Source organism: Lytechinus pictus, chromosome 14, assembly GCF_037042905.1.
Source record: "Lytechinus pictus isolate F3 Inbred chromosome 14, Lp3.0, whole genome shotgun sequence".
Taxonomy (NCBI): domain Eukaryota; kingdom Metazoa; phylum Echinodermata; class Echinoidea; order Temnopleuroida; family Toxopneustidae; genus Lytechinus; species Lytechinus pictus.
The window spans coordinates 3,827,254-3,846,640 of record NC_087258.1 but is presented as its reverse complement, the minus strand read 5'-3'; the positions used below and the strand labels follow the sequence as shown (position 1 = coordinate 3,846,640).

The following is a 19,387-nucleotide window of genomic DNA, read 5'->3' as shown; positions in this document are numbered from 1 at the left end:
GGAAGATGTCTGCCCGTGTGAGGAAAAAGGTAAGGATCAAACACTAAAACAGTAGTAGAAAATCTATCTGATTTAGAATATCCACAAAGTAAGTTGTCTCGGTTTTATTCATTGGATCTGTAATCGATAATAGAAATTAATTGTATTCTTTGGCAGATTAAGCCAAAATTGATGATGCAGAACATGGTGAATGTGGGATAAAAGATTGGAAAGATTACGACACTATGCACGCTGTTATTCAACAAGAAGATCTATTCATTCACCCGTTTTGAGAACCCTCGTCTGTTCTCAAGTGCTCCGCCTTTTCCTAAAATAAAAAAAGGTTTTAGACAAGATCAAGTTTTAGACAAGATCAAGTATTAGGCAAGATCATCTCCCCAGCCAGGCCAGGCCCCTCCCCTCTTGTGATAATTATGCTATTAAGTTTACCAACATTTTATTTTATGAGGAGCAGGTTGGATGTGTTGGATCTTTGGCAAACAGAAGTTTGTGTGAGTTACTGTGACTGTAAAAATATACATGTAGTCTACATCAATTCAAACGGTTTCCTCACAAATCCCTATGCATAGTGTGAAATGATACATGTTTGCCTATTTTGAATTTATATGACAATGCAACCTTGTGGTACAGGAAGAAAGTATGTACCACCGAACTAAAGAAATTATGGACACCTTGTCCTCTGAAGACCAAGAAGGTAAACATTTTTGTGCATGTAATATATTGTCAAATTTTGCTCTTCTATGTTGTCATTGATAAAAGATTTGTGTAAACATTTTGATGAAAATGTTATGGCAGATTACTTCCAAACTGGCAAACCTCTCCATGTACTGGACTGACCTGTTGGCATGCTTTTAAACCTCTAATGTATATATATGGTGAATCCATTGTTCGAAGTCTACAAGACAACCGAGATATTAATTGTAAAGTTTTTGTCTTACCTAGAGGCACTGTATCATCTTAAAGGACATTTATTAAAGAAAATGATATTTTTTATGTTAATGACATGGAAGTCGTTTTGTTGCATGCTGGAACAAATAATCTGTCAAATAGTGTCTGGGAATGGGACAAAAAATCCTATACAAAATTGTATACGACTGTTTAGGATAAGTATCCCTTGTCTAAAATGATTTTTGGTGCCATTCTACCCTGTTTGGGACTGTGAGCTACTGTACAATCTTCATCTCTACTCTCTGTCTACCTCTTTTTGGAATTTTTTCTAATTTTTCTTCACAATTTTTTGCTCATGATGGACTGCATTTTGACTGAATTTCTGTGGGAAGATCTTTTCGGAAGAGGTCTAGAAAGGAATAGTTAAGACAACGAAATTTCATGGTACAGGAAGAAAGCACATGTACAGTACCCCCTGAACTATAAAAATTATAGACACCTTGCCCACTGAACAAAAAGTAGGTAAACATTTTTGCATGAACATGTAATAAATGATTTTGTCAAATTTTGCTATTCTATGTTGTATTGATTAAGAATGATTTGTTTTAAATATTTTGATGAAATTGTACATGTATGTTATGGCAGATTACTTCCGAAACTGGCAAACCTCTCCATGTTCTGGACTGACCTGTTGGCGTGCTTTACAGACAATATAAAAAAGCTCACCCAGATAAGCCAATGGGAAAATCAGTCTTCTCTCGCCCAAGACCCAAGAATGTACAGTTTCAGTTGGTACTTATAATTTCACATTAAACTTTTATCTGAATATAAGTTTCATATTCTAAGAAATATAATTTTGAAACAATTAAAACCATTATCATTTCTAAATAAATTCAAAATATCAATATTTAATTCACAGGGCCTTGTATAGGCTTGCACTGAAATCGCAAACTTGAAATATGTTTGATAAAAACTACATGAAGAGATTAACAGAAATAGAAACAAAAAACACTACTCGTTTCTTCTGAATTTTGCAGCTCAAAATGCCTGCAGATGGGACTGGATTTCTGTCTTCTCCTCAAAGACAAAAGTCCCTCCAGTTGGAAGAATTGTGGACATTGGATCCTCATAAAAAGTGTGCAACTGTGCACTTCTTGAAAGGGAAGAACCTGTCAACAGCAGACATTCAAGTGGTTGAATATAAATACCAATTTCTACCGTAAATGTGGATCATGATATCAAAACTGAACAAATCTTTGTTACTGATAGCAAACACTTGCTGAAGAGAAAAGAAAAGAATATCTTGAATTGTTTTTGTGAAGTATTCATATACTTATTAGACACTGGTGGCAGCCACGTGTCTGTAACTATAAGAGAGACAAAGAAAACGTCTGACTCAGGAGATGTGCAGAGTAAGAGTGAGGGTTTATTGACACAGCCTCTCTGGGCTTTCCTTGGTTCCAGTAGACAAAGAGAGTGATTGTTACATCATCAAGTTGGGCAGCATGCCTACGAGTGTGAGGGGTGCCACTCATATACTTGGTATGGATTTAAAAGCAATACATCACATCTTCCCCTTTAACAAGAAGGGCTTGTGTAAATAAATAATGACAGGTTGGATTATTTAAGTAGCTATAATTAACTTGAAATGAGGCATTACTGAACAATTTTTAGCCTTAGGGAACTATTTAAAAACCAATTGCAATGACAAATAAATCATTCAGGGACAATTTCTAAAGCCATTTTAGGATCACTTGGTATAAACTGTCTAAATCCAAAATTTTGCCAAAAGTTTGTGAACCTTATGGTGCAATTTGCTGTAACAAACAACATGTGTAACAATAAACCCTCACTCTTACTCTGCACATCTCCTGAGTCAGGCGTCTTCTTTGTCTCTCTTATAGTTACAGACATGTGGCTGATACCAGTGTCTAATAAGTATATGAATACTTCACATGGTGTCAGAAGTTGGTGATAACTTTTCTTAGCAAAAATGGCAGGGTTGAAACCCCAGGACCCCTTAGCTTCCAAGGAAATGTAGAGCTACAAATTGGAAGGACTGGCTTAGTGCTTATGAACTTTATGAAACAGCAACTGAACTGAGCAAGAAAGGAGATGATGTGCGATATGCTAATTTTCTTCACGTCGCGGGAGCGACAGCACAGAGAATTTTGAAGACGTGTGAGTTTGAGTCGGCTGAAGTCAGAAAGGTAGAGCCTCTCAAGAAGAAGTTTGGTGACTACTGTCAACCTAGAAAGAACATGTCAGTCGTCAGATATTTATTTAACTCTCGCAATCAACGTAGTGATGAAACATTCAGTGCATACTTGACGGATCTGAAAGCACTGATATCAGACTGTGACTACCAAGAGTTGGAAGGAGAGATGCTCCGCAACAAAATTGTATGCGGAATTTGCGACAAGTTGTTGGTTTCATTTTAATCAGTACCATAATGAGCCAGAAATTTCCAGGACGCCAGACATGGCACATTGGCAAAAAAAAAAAATTCTGAACAGCAGTATGCGAGTGATGCAAGCAAGTGTCACCAGAAGCAGAATGAGAGCTTTGATGTTCTCATCTGAAAGAGGTGTCCTAAACACCTAAGGAGAGGTCCAAATGTTGTTCGCACTGTAGTCAACCTTGCAGGCCTTGAGATCAACTGTGGCGCAGAGTCTAGTCGCTACAGAATTTTCAAAAAACTAAATCTCAAAATGGGAATTCACACAACCATTTGTTTGCAGATGGAAGATAAACACAGGATAAAGAGGGTAAGCATCGGGGTAAGTTTGATCAGAACAAGGAGGAGACGCATACTTAATAGGGCATTAAGGAAAAGAAGCCCTGGATTAAGCTGATGAAGAGATGAAACCAGGTTTGTATTCGATGGATGGTTTTTTATATTTTTTATAGGCTCAGGGAATATTCATCTTACATGAATTTTTTAGACGCTAATACTGTGCTCTTATTTCCTGATAGCCCATGCGACAATGTAATAATATTTCAATTAGGTTCCATGTCGTACATATTCATCAATAGTTGTATATCAGGTCCAATTCTTATTCGAATTATCAATACAAATTTGGATTTTGCCTTAAATTTCTACATGTACATTCATTTCATTTAACACATACATTTCTTTTCTTCATTAAATATGTATTTTCTGTTATATTATACATTATTTGTATTATTTCTTTGAGTTTGAAATAATTAAGGACGACAATTGGTAGGACACTTCCACTGCCTGTCCAATAGCTCGCACTGACCCAGCATCATTTGTATTCAGGAGGGTCCAATAGCATTACTAGATATCAACGCCCACAAATAAACATCAAAGCTAACCAAGGTGTTTATGGCAAAAGATGGCCCTCTCAGCAAGGCTGCACAATATTGACTCGGAGGAACTCATGGACATGTACTTTGTACAGCGCTGGCAGGAATCGTACAAAAATCAATCTTGCCACAGAAATTTGTGCCATTTTCAGCTTTACTCATATTTTCGTTATGACATCTAGTGCACTGAAAGAAGTTTGGTGCATACTACACAGCAGAAGCTGGAACTACTAAAGAGATCAAGCATGTGGCTCATTGATGCAACAAATCAGACTGTTCAACCATCGTTTCACATGAGCAAGGTGAACCCACAGCCGGAGGCTATGGATTCAAGCGTGTCGGCAGCCAAATCAACCGAAACGTCCGTAGGACGCAGGACGATCAACATGCCTATGACACGCAGCCTCGCGGAGAAGCTTCACAAGGCATCCATTCAGCTACCTTGCAAATCTGACCGAGAGTCAGTTTCTAGTGAGGTGTTCGAGGCGAGGGTTTTGAGGTCCTCAAAAGCCAAGCCTAAGTCATCTGAGGGATCTCTGACGTAGATGACAAAATCACGTCTGAGGGCAGTATCCAGCATTGGCCGGGAAGACTAATCCCTTTTTTAAAAGATCAACAAATTTCAATGTCCAGAGGTATGATGCCTCCAATTATCACAAAGAGTGTGTAGGACCAAAATTGGTATAAGTTTCGTCTTGGCTTAAAATGCAAACATTAACCAAAGAAATCTATTTTTTTTTTAAATACCTAAAAAAAAATGATTCTGCGAATTCTGAATCGCTCATCTGAGTTGGAAAATGGTGCTAACAGACCTAAATCCCAGTTCTGTATCGCAAGCTCGCTGCATTTGCAGTGAGGGACAGGTGCATAGGGCTTCTATATATGTAATGTATCTAATGGCATATCTAACAAAATAGAAGATGTTATCAACTGAAGAATAATAAAACATATAAGCTACACTTGACTTTAACATGCACATAAAGTGAATATTAAAACGTTTTTTCTTTAAGCCCTTTGAAGAGGGAGATCCCCCGCTGGATTTAAAATTCACGCCTGAAGGTTAAAAGAACAGGTGGTCTCGATCAGTTGTCGTAAATATCTCTCCGAGATTCAGGCTCAAGCTGAGAGACATGCGACGTAATGTTACGTAATTCGCACGGCCGAGAGAAATCTCATTTCGCTGCTCCGCTTCACCGATGCCTGTGTGCACGTTACATACAGAGAAAACTTGCATCGTAACCACCAATGTATGCACCGGCCAGCGCCGGGGCCAGGCTGGGGCATGGGCATGTACGTCGCCGAGCGAGGGTAGTCGCAGTATCAATTCACCACCACACTCGTACTCTGCCGATTTTTAGGAGATGTATTATTATTATAGATGTAGTATTTTAGGAGATGGAGAATCCGACATTTTTGTTGGTCTTGGCGATAAATGCAGTTTATATTTTTCTTTTTCACATTATCCTCATATTGTTGGGTTTTTTTTATAGCTTTTTTAGGACATAGAGAAGGACGAAGTGCTATAAATGCTGATAATATTTTTAAATATTATCCTTAGATGTCTTTTTGCATTGACGCCCAATGGCGACAATGCATTGTTCTTGTTCCGTATTCCTATTCCGTCGTCTTCTTCTTCTTCTTCCACAAAATCCCATTTGTTTAACGCCATTTTGTAAATTTCAAGTCCATTTGCATACCATTACTAATCTCGTCCTAACTCCCGCATCCTGCATGCCACAGACTTCTAACAAATTGCTATAGATAGTCAAAGAGTTGCTCCATCATCTGCGACGTATAACTTGACCTTCAAAATGCCATCTTCATGTCCTAAATTGAAATTCGAAATAGCCTTCCTTCAAAAAATTCATATTTATTGAAATGTAAAGTCAAAAAATCGTAATATGGCCATAACTTTCTTGTTTTTATTCATTTTGAGCTCATATTTTCAAGTGTTGATACTGGTACCATATCATACATTCGAGATAGTTTTTACGCATCACTGACCTTCCGTTTTTGAAATAGCGCCCTCTAAATTTTCAAAAACGCTTACCTTTGAATGCTCCTCATTGCGTCATGCATGGCCAAACCCGTACCCTTTTTTAAATTTAGGGTGTTCAAGATATGCCCTTTCATGCCATTTAGAAAAATATATAGCTTACCACTGACAAAATATCTGAAAAATGCTCCCGAAAATCAGCAAAATACGCAAAAATGCACTATAATGCCACCACAACTTCAACTTGCTCTTATTTCCTTATTTTTGAAGCTTATCCTTTCTAATTTGTCAGATATGAGTATTGATATATACTTCAACCGTTCGTCAACCTTTTGTAACAGAAACTGACACAGAGCTGACGTCAGCTTAAGATTATTGTGCAAAACTGTCATTTTTAATGTCTTTCTTTATATGGCATTTACTTCCGGTCTATTGCTTGCGCACAAATAAAAGTGGTATCAATGTCACCGCATGGGAATGCTCTATCCAGTGATACCAAATACGACATAGGTTACAACAGAAAATTTCAAGATAAGCCAATCTGAACACATGGTATACTACTCACAATGCACACATTATCAACAACAGAATTGTACACAATGTCTATGGCATAACGTTTTATGCATGCACATCGTTCTGCTTCATTCTTTACACTGAGATACGTTAATGAACTGTCAGGGAAATTTGTATGCTTATTCATATCACTCTCTCTGTGTCTTTCTCTCCCTTCTCTCTCTTTGTTGAGCGGCCATATGGTCTAAAAATGGACGAAATCTGTTTGACTCGAGAATGTAACTTCCTATGGAGGGCAAAATGTACCAAAATCCACTTTGATTAACATGTAATTTTTGTTAGTCCTCCCCTGCCTCCGCTCCTCATCCAAATTTATTCCGATTTGGTAGACATGTTGTCCATGATGCATTATTGTGTACCTCTTATTTCATTTTCTAAAATCATTCATGCATGACAGTGCATGCGCCATTTTGAGTGAGTGACATCATCATCTCTCTCATTTGGATGTAACTGGCTCGTTCATTAACTATTTTGTTAAAAATAAGCGAAACTTTGAAATGTCATAACTTTACATCCGATTGTGAAGAAATTTTCAGCATTGTGCTTGTCTGATTTTCCCTATTGATTTAAATCAACATTTTTCTGAGGTGGACTTGACCTTTCAATCAGACGCGTCAATGCATGCACATCGTTCTGAAACGATTGCAGTTCTAGTTTTATCCTCACAGTAATAAAAACAAGATTCCATCCCGAGGTAGACAGTGAAACGGTTTTAAATTCAGCAGGAGACATAGTGAAATGCACACTTGAGAAAGCTGTAGTTGACTCCAAATTCAACATCCCAGTTGGATATGGTGGTGAGGTTGTCCATCTAGCACAAAGGATTTTGAAAGAGGCAACAATGGAGAAGTTTACTGACTTTTGTCATGATTTACTAAAAGACATACTGGGCACCATTGAGGCAGGACAAGGTGCACTCAATTCTCAAGCAGGGCTAATGCAGATTTGGACTGTTTTCCACAAATTGCGAACAAGTAAAGAGGCGAAAGGGAAGTGGGAATCGATACGTTGTTGGGTGTCGGAGGAAAGGCGATAGTGAAAAACTTACTCCATCAATATGTACTGAGAACTGTCCTGGGAGATGTTGTCATCAACCAGTGCATTAAGGACCTACATGTGCATGATAAAGAGCCAGCAACTGCAATGACAACATCTCACAATGATCATGACATGCAGGTGTTAAGGTATATTGCAGGATTTGTACCTTTTTCTCTCATAAATAAGTATTAAAAAAAATGAAGTCTCAACAGGCAAGAGATTATGTTACCCTTCTGAAGCAGTGGCAAGTGAATGATGAACTTACTACTTTTGCTCCTTCTTTCTTATCCTATTCAATGACATGGCTAAATTTACAGAATAGAGGTGGTCTTTTCAAAGTTAATGATGATGTGTTTCGCTTTTTTTCACACTAGAGAAAGTGTAAAAAAAAAATGACAAAATCTAACTTAAAGAATCTGAATGTTGGTATCAAAGACATGTTAAAAGAGAAATAACTGCGAGCCCTGAGGTGATCAGAACGTGGAAAAAAACTCACATCATCTACTCAATTCTTTTGGAAGACATGGACCTACTAGCAAATGGACTACTGACTCTGTCAAGCCCTTTGAAGAGGGAGATCCGCTGCTGGATTTAAAATTCGCGCCTGAAGGTTAAAAGAACAGGTGGTCTCGATCAGTTGTCGTAAATATCTCTCCGAGATTCGGGCTCAAGCTGAGAGACATGCGACATAATGTAACGTAATTCGCACGGCTGAGAGAAATCTCATTTCGCTGCTCCGCTTTTCTGGGGTTCAGCAAAAACTCTTACGTAATATGTTTAGTTTTCTACAGAAAATTTTCATTCGCAAAGCATGTTTTGGCCTATTTTCAAAAATATATTCAGAAAACGCAAGCAATCGCTCACATAAAATCTTCACAGAGTTCAGTCAATACATTATTCGACTGCAACAAGCTGCTGAGAAAACAACAGAAAACCCTTCGGATCAGTCCGAAAATGTCACTTTTAAACTACGAATCAAACCATAATATGCGGTAAACTTACCTTCGAGGGAACGCTCGATCGTGTCCAGATAAAAAAATCACAAAAAATAAACTAATTTGTGAAATTTTATCGGGTTTTTTGGAAGAGCATCATTAAATATCGACGAAGAACTGAGCATGGAAATCAACAATGCCCCGGAAGTAATTATTTACTGCACGTGCTCTCTTTCAAGCTTGAGATCAAATTAAAGTGAATAAAGTGAAAATTGACATTAATTTAGTGGGGGCAATGTCTCAGAGACTGAAAGGCAATCAAACTAACTTATATCTGAGGAGCTGTTCCACAAACAAGGTTAAGAGCAACTCAGTCAATTAATCTGAATTACATTTGGATGCTGTTTCTCAGAGATAAGTGTGACTCAAAGTTAATCAAATTGGCTTATACATGTGGGAGCTGCTCCATAAAAAAGGTTAAGAGTAACTCAGTCAATTAATCTAACATTTGTGTGCTGTTTCAGAGTAAAATTTGTGATTCAGAGTCAATTAATTTGACTTACATTTGGTAGCTGTTTCACAAAGAGAAAAGTGACTCAAAGTCAATTCAATGAAAATTGACATTAATTTTGGGGCGGTGTCTCAGAGATGATTGTGACTCCAAGGCAATCAAACTAACTAAAATATGAAGGAGCTGTTCCACTAAGCAACTCAGTCAATTAATCTGACTCACATTTGGATGCTGTTTCTCAGAGACAAGTGTGACTCAAAGTTAATCAAATTGGCTTATACGTGTGGGAGCTGTTCCACATAAAAGTTAAGAATAACTCAGTCAATTACACTGACTTAAAGGGTTTTTTTTCATTAGAAATAAGCATGATTCTCAGTCAATTAAACTGACTTATATTTGAGCGCTACTACACCAAAAGATCAGTGTGACATGAAGTCTATTGAATTCATCAATGAATGTGGTGTATGACCCATCATCATACTGTTATACATCACTCATTTAAGAAAGAGTTGCATTTAAAATCCCAACTCAAAAAATCAAGCACAAGTCCTAGATGCAAAATTTTGATTGGTTGAAAATTAATTTGCGATTGATTTTTGAGTTGCGACCGATTACAACTCATTAAGCAAAGGGGCCCCAGAACATGCAGTGGGGATGCACTCTAGTAAATAGTCATGAATGAAATCATGAAATAACAGATTTCAAGTCTAGTGTTGATGTTTGAATTAGCAGAATTTGGCTTGCGTTTCCTAGCTCCAAAACCAATTCAGATTCCAGATCAAAATACAACAGCTCAACACCTAGTGAGTGAGATTTCAGAACATTTTCATTCTATGCTTGGTGTTATTCTAATATAAAAACTGACCCAACACCAACACCAAAAGGTTAACACTGAACTTGTAATCACCCATTTTGCCCATTCGAACTTGTGGTACTTACAAAAGAGAATAGCTCTCTGTTACCCCCCCCCCCCCTCCCCCATCAATATCACCACCACTCCCCTTACCCAATCACAGATTCAAAATAAAAATACTAAAGCATAATTCTGCATTTGTACTGATGAAGTTTGGCACATAAAACCAATCTTAGCTTGATACTTTGGCAATAATCATGGAATGCTGGTCGGCTAAATCTTCTAAGATCTCCTGTCATCTCTTGTCATAGTTCTGAAGACGGTTCCTGTCATCTCTTGTCATAGTTCTGAAGACGGACGAGTCTCGACGCGTGGAAGCCATCTCTGCATATTGGACACTCCGGCTGCAAAGAGACAAATCAGAAAATCAAATCTGGATCCTACAAAATACAGTCAGCAACAATGAGAAAAATTACTTCTCTATAGCTGACAAACCAGAGCCGTGTTGCGTAAAAGTTACTATTATGGTAAATTTGCCATCAACTGGTAACTACCATGGTAACGCTGATCACAAACCAAACAAAATCAAGGATTCCAGACAAACTACCATTGGATGGCAAAGTTACCATAATGGTAACCTTTATGCAATTCTTTTTGGTACATGACTTGGCATAGACCTACATTTATGCTTAAAGGAGAATGAAACTCTTGGAGCAAGTTAGCTTTTGTGAAAGCAGAAAAATCAAAGAATAAGATCAACAAAACTTTGAGTAAAATAGGACTAGCAATAAAAGAGTTATGAGCATTTGAATGTCGAGATCACTAATGCTATGGAGATCCTCCCATTGGCAATGCGACCAAGATCTGTGATGTCACACACGTACAACTCTCCCATTCGGACACTGAAAATATACCCCAAAACATCTCTTTTTGCTCATTCTAATCATATGACAAACGATTCATCAATGATATAATGTTGTGAAACCTCTGTACTTGTCATCTCATAAAGAAAACACCTAACATTGTGATAGACTCTATAAAAGTGAGAATATAAGTGAAATAAGTACTAAAGTAATGAGGGAGTTGTACGTGTGTGATATCACAGATCTTGGTCGCATTGCCGATGGGAGGATCTACATGGCACTAGTGATCTCAATATTCAAATGCTCATAACTTTCTTATTATTCATTCAATCTTCCTCAAACTTTCAACAATATGTTTCTTTTATTTTTCTCTTTGATATGGATTCAGCTAGTTTCAAGGGTTTCATTCTCCTTTAATTGTAGAAATTATTGCATATTCTATATTACAATACCAAGATGGCATTGTATATCTGCAATTTGTACAATCAAAGTATAAGTATACCAATACCCATGCACTTTATACAATGAACATATCAAAATAATATCACTGCTTTTGCGAGATCCAGTTATATTTTTAATGGGAAAGGTTCTTTTTTAGGTGGGTAGCAGGTCTGATTTGGATAGCATGTTGTGAAGCTAGGCAACCCTACCAACACACATACAAATACAAACAATGAACTGATACATCATTTAAAAAAAAAAAAAAAAAGAGAAATTACATGTACTAGATGCATATAAACTCAATATGTTGCCAGTTTATCTGCAATGAATACCCCTTTGTACTGTTCTAAACAATTTTACAAATCATTTCGTAAATATTTTCTTGGTGGCGGGGGAGAAAAATTTTAGAAATGAATAACACAGGTATGATGATGAAATTTTACTTTTCTTTGATTATTTTTAGGCAGAGGCAGTAGTAATAAAGAGATCTTAATGGCTTAATCACCATCAAAATCCCAAAAAAAAAGATTTTTTTTTTCTTTTTTTTTGGGAGCTACTTTTTCACAACCTACTGCCTAAATCATTGGACATGGGATACGTTTTAACATTGCAGTGCTCTTTCAAGTATTTCAGGAGCAAAAGTCGCCCTGAGCCCCCACATAATGTGGAGCGTTGTGGCCCAGTGGATTAGTCTTCGGACTTTGAAACAGAGGGTCGTGGGTTCGAATCCCAGCCATGGCGTAATTTCCTTCGGCAAGAAATTTATCCACACTGTGCTGCACTCGACCCAGGTGAGGTGAATGGGTACCCGGTAGGATTTATTCCTTGAATGCTTTAGCGCCTATATGGCCGCTCAGCTACAGCCAGGGTAATAATATACCAAGTATATTTTCAGCGCCTTGAGCACATAATCAATGTGGATTTGGCGCTTTAGAAATACTCTTTATTATTATTATTATTATATTTTCCCTGAAACATAAAGTAAAGGAGATAAAGGATTATTCACCTTTGTTCGACACCACTCCATGATACACTGCCAGCAGTATAGATGACCACAGGGAGGGCATGTCGTGTTCTTACGACGTTCCAGGCATAGTGAACAGCGCCATCTTGGGTCAACAACCTGCGCATCATTGGCAGGATTACTGCATTAAGGACACAGATAACATTATTAGATTGTGAATACATTTTTTTTTCTTAAACTAAGTCAAGATGGATTGTGCATATAAATTTACATGTGTTACTTTTTGAGAAAAAAAATGTTGAAATAGAGATTTTGATTATGATAAAATATCACTCATATTCCCTTCAGTTATGAGTTGCTAAAACTCTGAAAACTTATACATTTTTTGAGGTAATTTTGCACAGGAGGACCCACTTTCAAATATTTTTAATTGAATTCATTTTGCATGTACTCTGCAATATGCACAATATAACTGTAAAACTCAAACTTGTGATTTTTTCCCCACATGAAACAATGTGTACATGTAAATAAAATTTTATTCTTCTAAACGTATTTTTGGGGGTAATTATCAGTGGTTTTCCAATCTTTCAGCATTTTGTTTGGGGGGGGGGGGCTGATGGCCACCAAAAAAATACACAAAGCTTTAATACCTGTCCTCTTCCTCAGATTCTTCCCCAGACTGGTGGATCATCATGTTTCTGAGTTGTAATGCATGCCATAGCAGACTGACACTGAGCTGAATACCTGATAACCAGCCAAGAATGTGAAAGCTTTTCTGCAGGGCCTGGGATACTGCACTCCTTCTGACTTGAAGCTTTGTAATGGACAGGAAATACAAAAGGACAATCATGAATTCTCAATAGAAAATTAGCATACCAGTGAAAAAAATGAAGATTTTGCAAGATTTTCAAATAATACAACCACTGTAAGTCAAAGAACGATCACATATAATTCCAAGAATGATCACCATTGGAAGCACCATGTCTAATGATTTAAACTCTCGCCTCCAAAGAAGGTTGAGGATTAGAATCCTACCCTTCAGCAAGGAATTCATCTACATTGGCCTTTGAACGACCGAGGTGAGAGGAATCTCTCAGAGGGTTGAAAGGGAAAATAAATGCAAAAGCCCTAGTCCTGCTTTCCCTAGCACTCATATTCCAAACACTGTTGTCCTTTAAATTAGAAGATGTAATGATACTCCATTGCCAAAGTAATACCATGAAGCCAATGTACAATGGTGGCAGCATGAATAATATCAATATAAAAGTATCAAATTATTTATCTTCAATAAATTTAAGCACAGCAATTTGTTACATTTGCAATCATTTGTTATCAGTTTGCAAAATATCAGATATGGGAATATTTCATTTATTCTACATCTGTACAACTAGGATCTATGGCCAGTCAATGCAGCATTAATGTCCTATCTTTTCAACTTGAGCAATTGCTATTGCAATGAAAATCCACAGCATTTGTAGATCAAAGACCTCATCTGTTTAAAACAAAAATCCAAGGTGACTTAGGGCAGTATGAAACAAAACAAAAACTCACATATTGCACTCCGGAAAATCTCTTGGCAATGTGATAGAAGAGCCCTCGTAGGTAGAAAACAGCCATGTGGATACGATTGACGAAGGTCAATGCACGCCTGACGGAGGGCAACCAAAGACGTAGCCGGTTGTTGACATCATCAGAGAGGTTGGGTATCCTGTAGCCTGCTTCAAGGTGGTAGGAGAGCCGGGTCAAGCTCTTGTCCAGGAGATAGGGGGCACCGATGTGAAGAGCTACTAGACCTAAACGTCTCTGTAAGGACGGCCAGATGGAATTCAATTCAGCAATTGAAAAAGACATTAGAAATATATATCTTTTTTTTTTATTGTTGAGTACCATAGTCAAATTTTGCCACAAGTATGCAACACAAATAAGCTCCATGATCCATTGCTAAGCTTTAGGATAATGGGTCCAGACCATCAGAAAAATACCAGGGCTCGCTATACATAAATTGATTCTTAGATAGTTTTTAGATAGTTAAAAACATCTTAGCTTATATTCTCTGCTTCAAAGTGATGCACACATGTAGCTCATTAACATTATATGATCCTACTCAAACACAAAGAGAAGGGTATTTACTATGAAGAATGTTTATTTCTTAGAATTACAGGATTACAGTTAGAGTATTGAAGCACTACCGCAATACAGAATTTTGCTGAAAGGAGTCATCAAATTACCCCAAAGTTGCAGTATTAAGAAAGCATATCCTGGTCATTGCTATGCAAGAGATTTGCCTGGTTCAATTTTTTAAGGAGAGGTCAAAGTCAGAGAGAGTCTTACATCATTAGAGAAAAAAAAAATACAGCTACATAAACTTACATTTTTTTAAAAGTTCCATGAAAAATTTCAAAGCATTTTCATTAAATATTAATAAAAAAGTGGAAGTTTGCAGATAAATACAAATACCCAGAGAGAGACAAACAAAACGATATAGAAAGAAAGAGAACAGGGAGAGAAATGGTTGGTCACTCTACTGTCAAGTAGCGATTGCATAAATCACTACATAGTCTAGACTTCATAATGTATATAGCCCCAATAAGCCAGTTCACGGTTAGCTCATGATCAACTTTTCTCAAATGACCTTTGTGATTTTTCATTAGGATAAGCACTATCATTTTCAAATGTAGATGTTGCGTAAGCTTTATCGGTAGAGTATTCAAATTCTAAGCACAAAAGGCATTGTATAGACCAGGTGACTAGAACAGTACATCAGGGATAAAGTTTGGAAATCTGTTTTATTGTCTGCCTTTGGCACATTTGACTATTGTTTAGGCTACTGTCAAATACCAGTGATTATGAAGGCTCTATTTATTACTCTTCAGCTTGGATGTGATAAATATTTTTAAAGGAATACATGAATAATCATCAAATCACAAATGCCTATGTCAGTGAATTTGAAAGCCACCTTCATGGTTGTCTCCAATGACCTTTTTCTGCTCGTGCGCAGTTTACAACCGTGAACAGGCTTATATAAGAACCATAACTTTTATGTCAAGAACCCCCTTCTAACCGCCCTTTCATATGGTACCAAAATCGTAATTTGAATGATGATTCCAGCGAAAAATAATTCTAATGCCGAATTTTTAGCACGTGTGAAACCTAACTAGAATCACAAACGCTAATCACGAGTTCAAATTCTACTCCGGAGGTGAATCCCAGTTAAGTTTCACTCAAATTACAGTAAAAATGTTATGTCTGGAAGGGTTGACCTCCAAAACATCTTTTGAGGGGCAGAGCTTACGTGACCTTTCAAGCACTTCCGTAGATAATACAATTGTCATGCACTCACAGAGATGCCAACCTAAAGGAATGGTTGTCAGGAATATTTACCATATTTGTCAGGAACAAATGGGAGTTTCTCAGGAACATCCCGCGAAGTAGCATCGTTTATACAGGGATGCCACTAGGTGTCCTCCAAAAATACTGAAACTCATCGCGGGCCGGGACAGTGTCCAAGAAACAAAAATTTAGGGGGTCCACCTTTAATTTTGGGATGGACACATGTCACAGGTAAAAAATTGGACAAGCAACAAAAAAAAAAAAAAAAAAAAAAAAAAATTAGGAGGGGGGGTCTGCCCCCACCTCAAATTTAGGGGAGGGGGGAGGGGGGAGGGGGGAGGACCAAGTGGCTTCTTACCTTGTTGTGAACGATGACTTTGAAGTCAATTAGGTTTGAAAAACTGACGGTAGTTAGTTGTGTGTTTCTCATAGAACGCTAGACCAAAAGCTTCAGTCTCTGTATTTTGGTTGTTCAGCTGAACCGCGTTGGCTCCACTCACCAATACATAGACTGAAGAGTTGTTGGCCCGTACATTAAGACAACGTATCAGCTAACCCAGGGAGCTCTGGGCTAGCTGATACGTACGTAACCCAAGGAGCTCCGGCCCGCTTTTCGGGCCGGAGCTCCCTGAGTTCCGTATCAGCATGCAGCAGTAACGTTAGATCTAACATTCGGCGGAAACCCGATTTTCGGATCGTTTTTGGTACATCAAATGTCACATTATGAAAAAATAATTACATCCAAACTTACGAGAAAATATATAAAATTCAGAAACATCGTACCTTAGACCGCAGTTACCGCTAATTCCTTTCAAATGATGATCAAAACTTAGTCATCCTCGATTCCTTCGTTGGTCATCGTAAGTTGCCATCTTGGATGACGTCATCATCTTTACAGTCGTATTTACCAGTCGCTATTATACCGCGATTCGTGCCGCTGATTTGTGCTTGTCTATGTGCGTGCGTTCGGAACTTGTCGCTCGCATTGATTGGCCAGGATATCGATAATTCTAATCAGAAAGCCTTGATAAAAGCATAACTCAATGAACGTAGTAGTAGTAGAGCGGATTAGCCGAACAATTGTGCAAATTTTGACTAAAGCATGAAACTTTCACAAGTATTAGTATATGCCGTAAGATTTATTTTAAAGATGGGAGGTAAATTTATAAATGCCATTTTCGGCCGTTGCCATGGCAACGGATTAATTTCTCCAAAATAACATGCATTCCCATGTAAATGGTAAATAAACATGATATAGATGACCAAAATGATAATTTTCAGGCTCCCAATTGAATGCATATGAAATTTAGAAATATTCAAGATCATCAAGATAGTTCCAATTGGTCCGTTGCCATGGCAACGGCTTGTTTTTCCCCAAAAAAGTAAAAATTTTGATTAAAAAAACGTTGTAGAATATGATTTATCTTTAATTTCCCCTAACTTTACAGTGCTTATCGAAGATATTTTGGTTGCTAAATGTGTAAATTACATCTCAAGCCATTGCCATGGCAACCAAATAACATCTAATTTACAAAAATAACATGGGCAACCTCAAATTTCATCATTCTAATGAACTAATGCGAAACATTGTAATCTTTGTTCAAAATTAAATGACTGGGTCAAACCTTGAGTTAATTGTTATAAATTGCAGTTTCCACCTGTCCATTATCATGTCAACCATGTTAATTTTTTTTTCAAATTAGATGTTACTTGGTTGCCATGACAATGGATTTATATGTTATTTGCATGTTAACAGCAAACATATCTATTCTTACCCTAAAGTTAAGGGAAATGAAAGAAAAATCAGATTATACAGTCCTTTTTAAAAATCAAAACTGCTACTGTTCTTGGGTAAATGATCCGTTGCTATGGCAACAGGCCATTTGGAACATTGATATTTATCGTTGAATTCAAGTATTACCAAGGCAACATCAATGTTTATTATTTTAATTAGTTCAAGCAGAACACTGACTGTATTATTTTCCCCTAAATTAGTTGAGTAGGTCAGACCTTACGAATGCACATTAAGTTAATATTCATTGTATCTTTCACCTGTTTTTAACCTTATCATCCACTTTTAAAAAAAAATAGATGTTATTTGGTTGCCATGGCAATGGCTTAAGATGTTATATTTATAAATTTAGTCACAAACATATCTCGATTAGTACCTTGAAATTGGGGAAAATGGAATGATGATCATACCGTACATGTATTCTACATTTTTATCAATATTTTTACCTTTCTAGAGGGAAATAAGCTGTTGCCATGGCAACGGGCCCTTTGTAAAATTGTTCCTTTTTAAATTCTATTCAAGCATTTCCAAAGCAACATAATATTTTATCTTTATAAAGAACTCCTGCAGAACAATTTTGTATTTTTTGTTCAAATGAGGGGGTCAAAACTTAAGCATACAGATTAAGTCAATTCCAATTGTATTTTCCACCTATCCATTGTCTTGACAACCATGTTATTTGTGTAAATTAGATGTTATTTGGTTGCCATGGCAATGGCTTGAGATGTAATTTACACATTTAGCAACCAAAATATCTTTGTTAAGCACTGTAAAATTAGGGGAAATTAAAGATATATCATATTCTACAACTTTTTTTAATCAAAATGTTTATTTTTCTGGGGAAAAACAAGCCGTTGCCATGGCAACGGACCAATTGGAACTATCTTGATGATCTTGAATATTTCTAAATTTCATATGTATTCAATTGGGATCCTGAAAATTATCATTTTGGTCATCTATATCATGTTTATTTACCATTTATATGGGAATGTATGTTGTTTTGGAGAAATTAATCCGTTGCCATGGCAACGGCCGAAAATGGCATTTATAAATTTACCTCCCATCTTTAAAATAAATCTTATGGCATATACTAATACTTGTGAAAGTTTCATGCTTTAGTCAAAATTTGCACAATTGTTGTGATTTTTGGAGCTAATCCGCTCTACTATAGGCAGTGCGCGCGTTTATAAATTATAGTAGAGAAACTCCCGTTGGTTTACCGTTGGCCACACACACGCTGCATGCACGATACATGTATACACAATACACGCATATACATGCACAATACACAATACACGCATATATACACATGCACAGCAAAGCAATACACAATACACATGTATTGTAGTTGTTTTTTCCGTAACCTTTTTATTGTTGCCGTAACACCGTAATTGGAGGAATAAAATCGGAACAAATACGGCGAATCCGGAACGGTTGGCATCTCTGCACTCATCATAGTTTCTTTTTTGCAATGCAGTGCTTTGATTGGGTTTGATTTACAAGTCATCAAGGACACAATACCACCTTTGCTCAGGAATTTGAATTCAAATCACAGTTTGAGTGAACATGTGAATGGAACAATGATTCTAAAGACAAATTGCATTCATCATTACAATGATGATTCAAGATTCTCATGTGAAAAGGCCCCAAGAACCATTCATTTTATGTTATTCCCTAATTCGACTCTCAATCGTGAATAAATTATTTTCAGTCACGCCTCACTATCCTTAAGCACAACCAGTGCAACAACATCAACACCTGAAATAGAAAACATTTATATACTTTCCAAAAAACATACCTGTTTCGAGGGGAGCACCAAGCTTCGACGGCAAGACAAGCTAAACTTATAGCTCCCCCTCTCAGTCAATCAAAG

General features: G+C 37.1%; 1 protein-coding gene across 1 annotated transcript; it reads right to left on the bottom strand.

The window, feature by feature from the left end:
• Window positions 1-5,673: 5,673 nt before the first annotated feature.
• On the bottom strand, window positions 5,674-14,243 carry LOC129276759 (peroxisome assembly protein 10-A-like). The gene is made up of 4 exons (XM_054913166.2): window positions 13,944-14,243; window positions 13,043-13,206; window positions 12,435-12,573; window positions 5,674-10,528 (listed from the first exon to the last, which is right to left on the bottom strand). Exons 1-4 carry the CDS (start codon window positions 14,241-14,243, stop codon window positions 10,454-10,456), a joined length of 678 nt encoding a protein of 225 aa, XP_054769141.2. The 3' UTR covers window positions 5,674-10,453.
• Window positions 14,244-19,387: the final 5,144 nt, after the last annotated feature.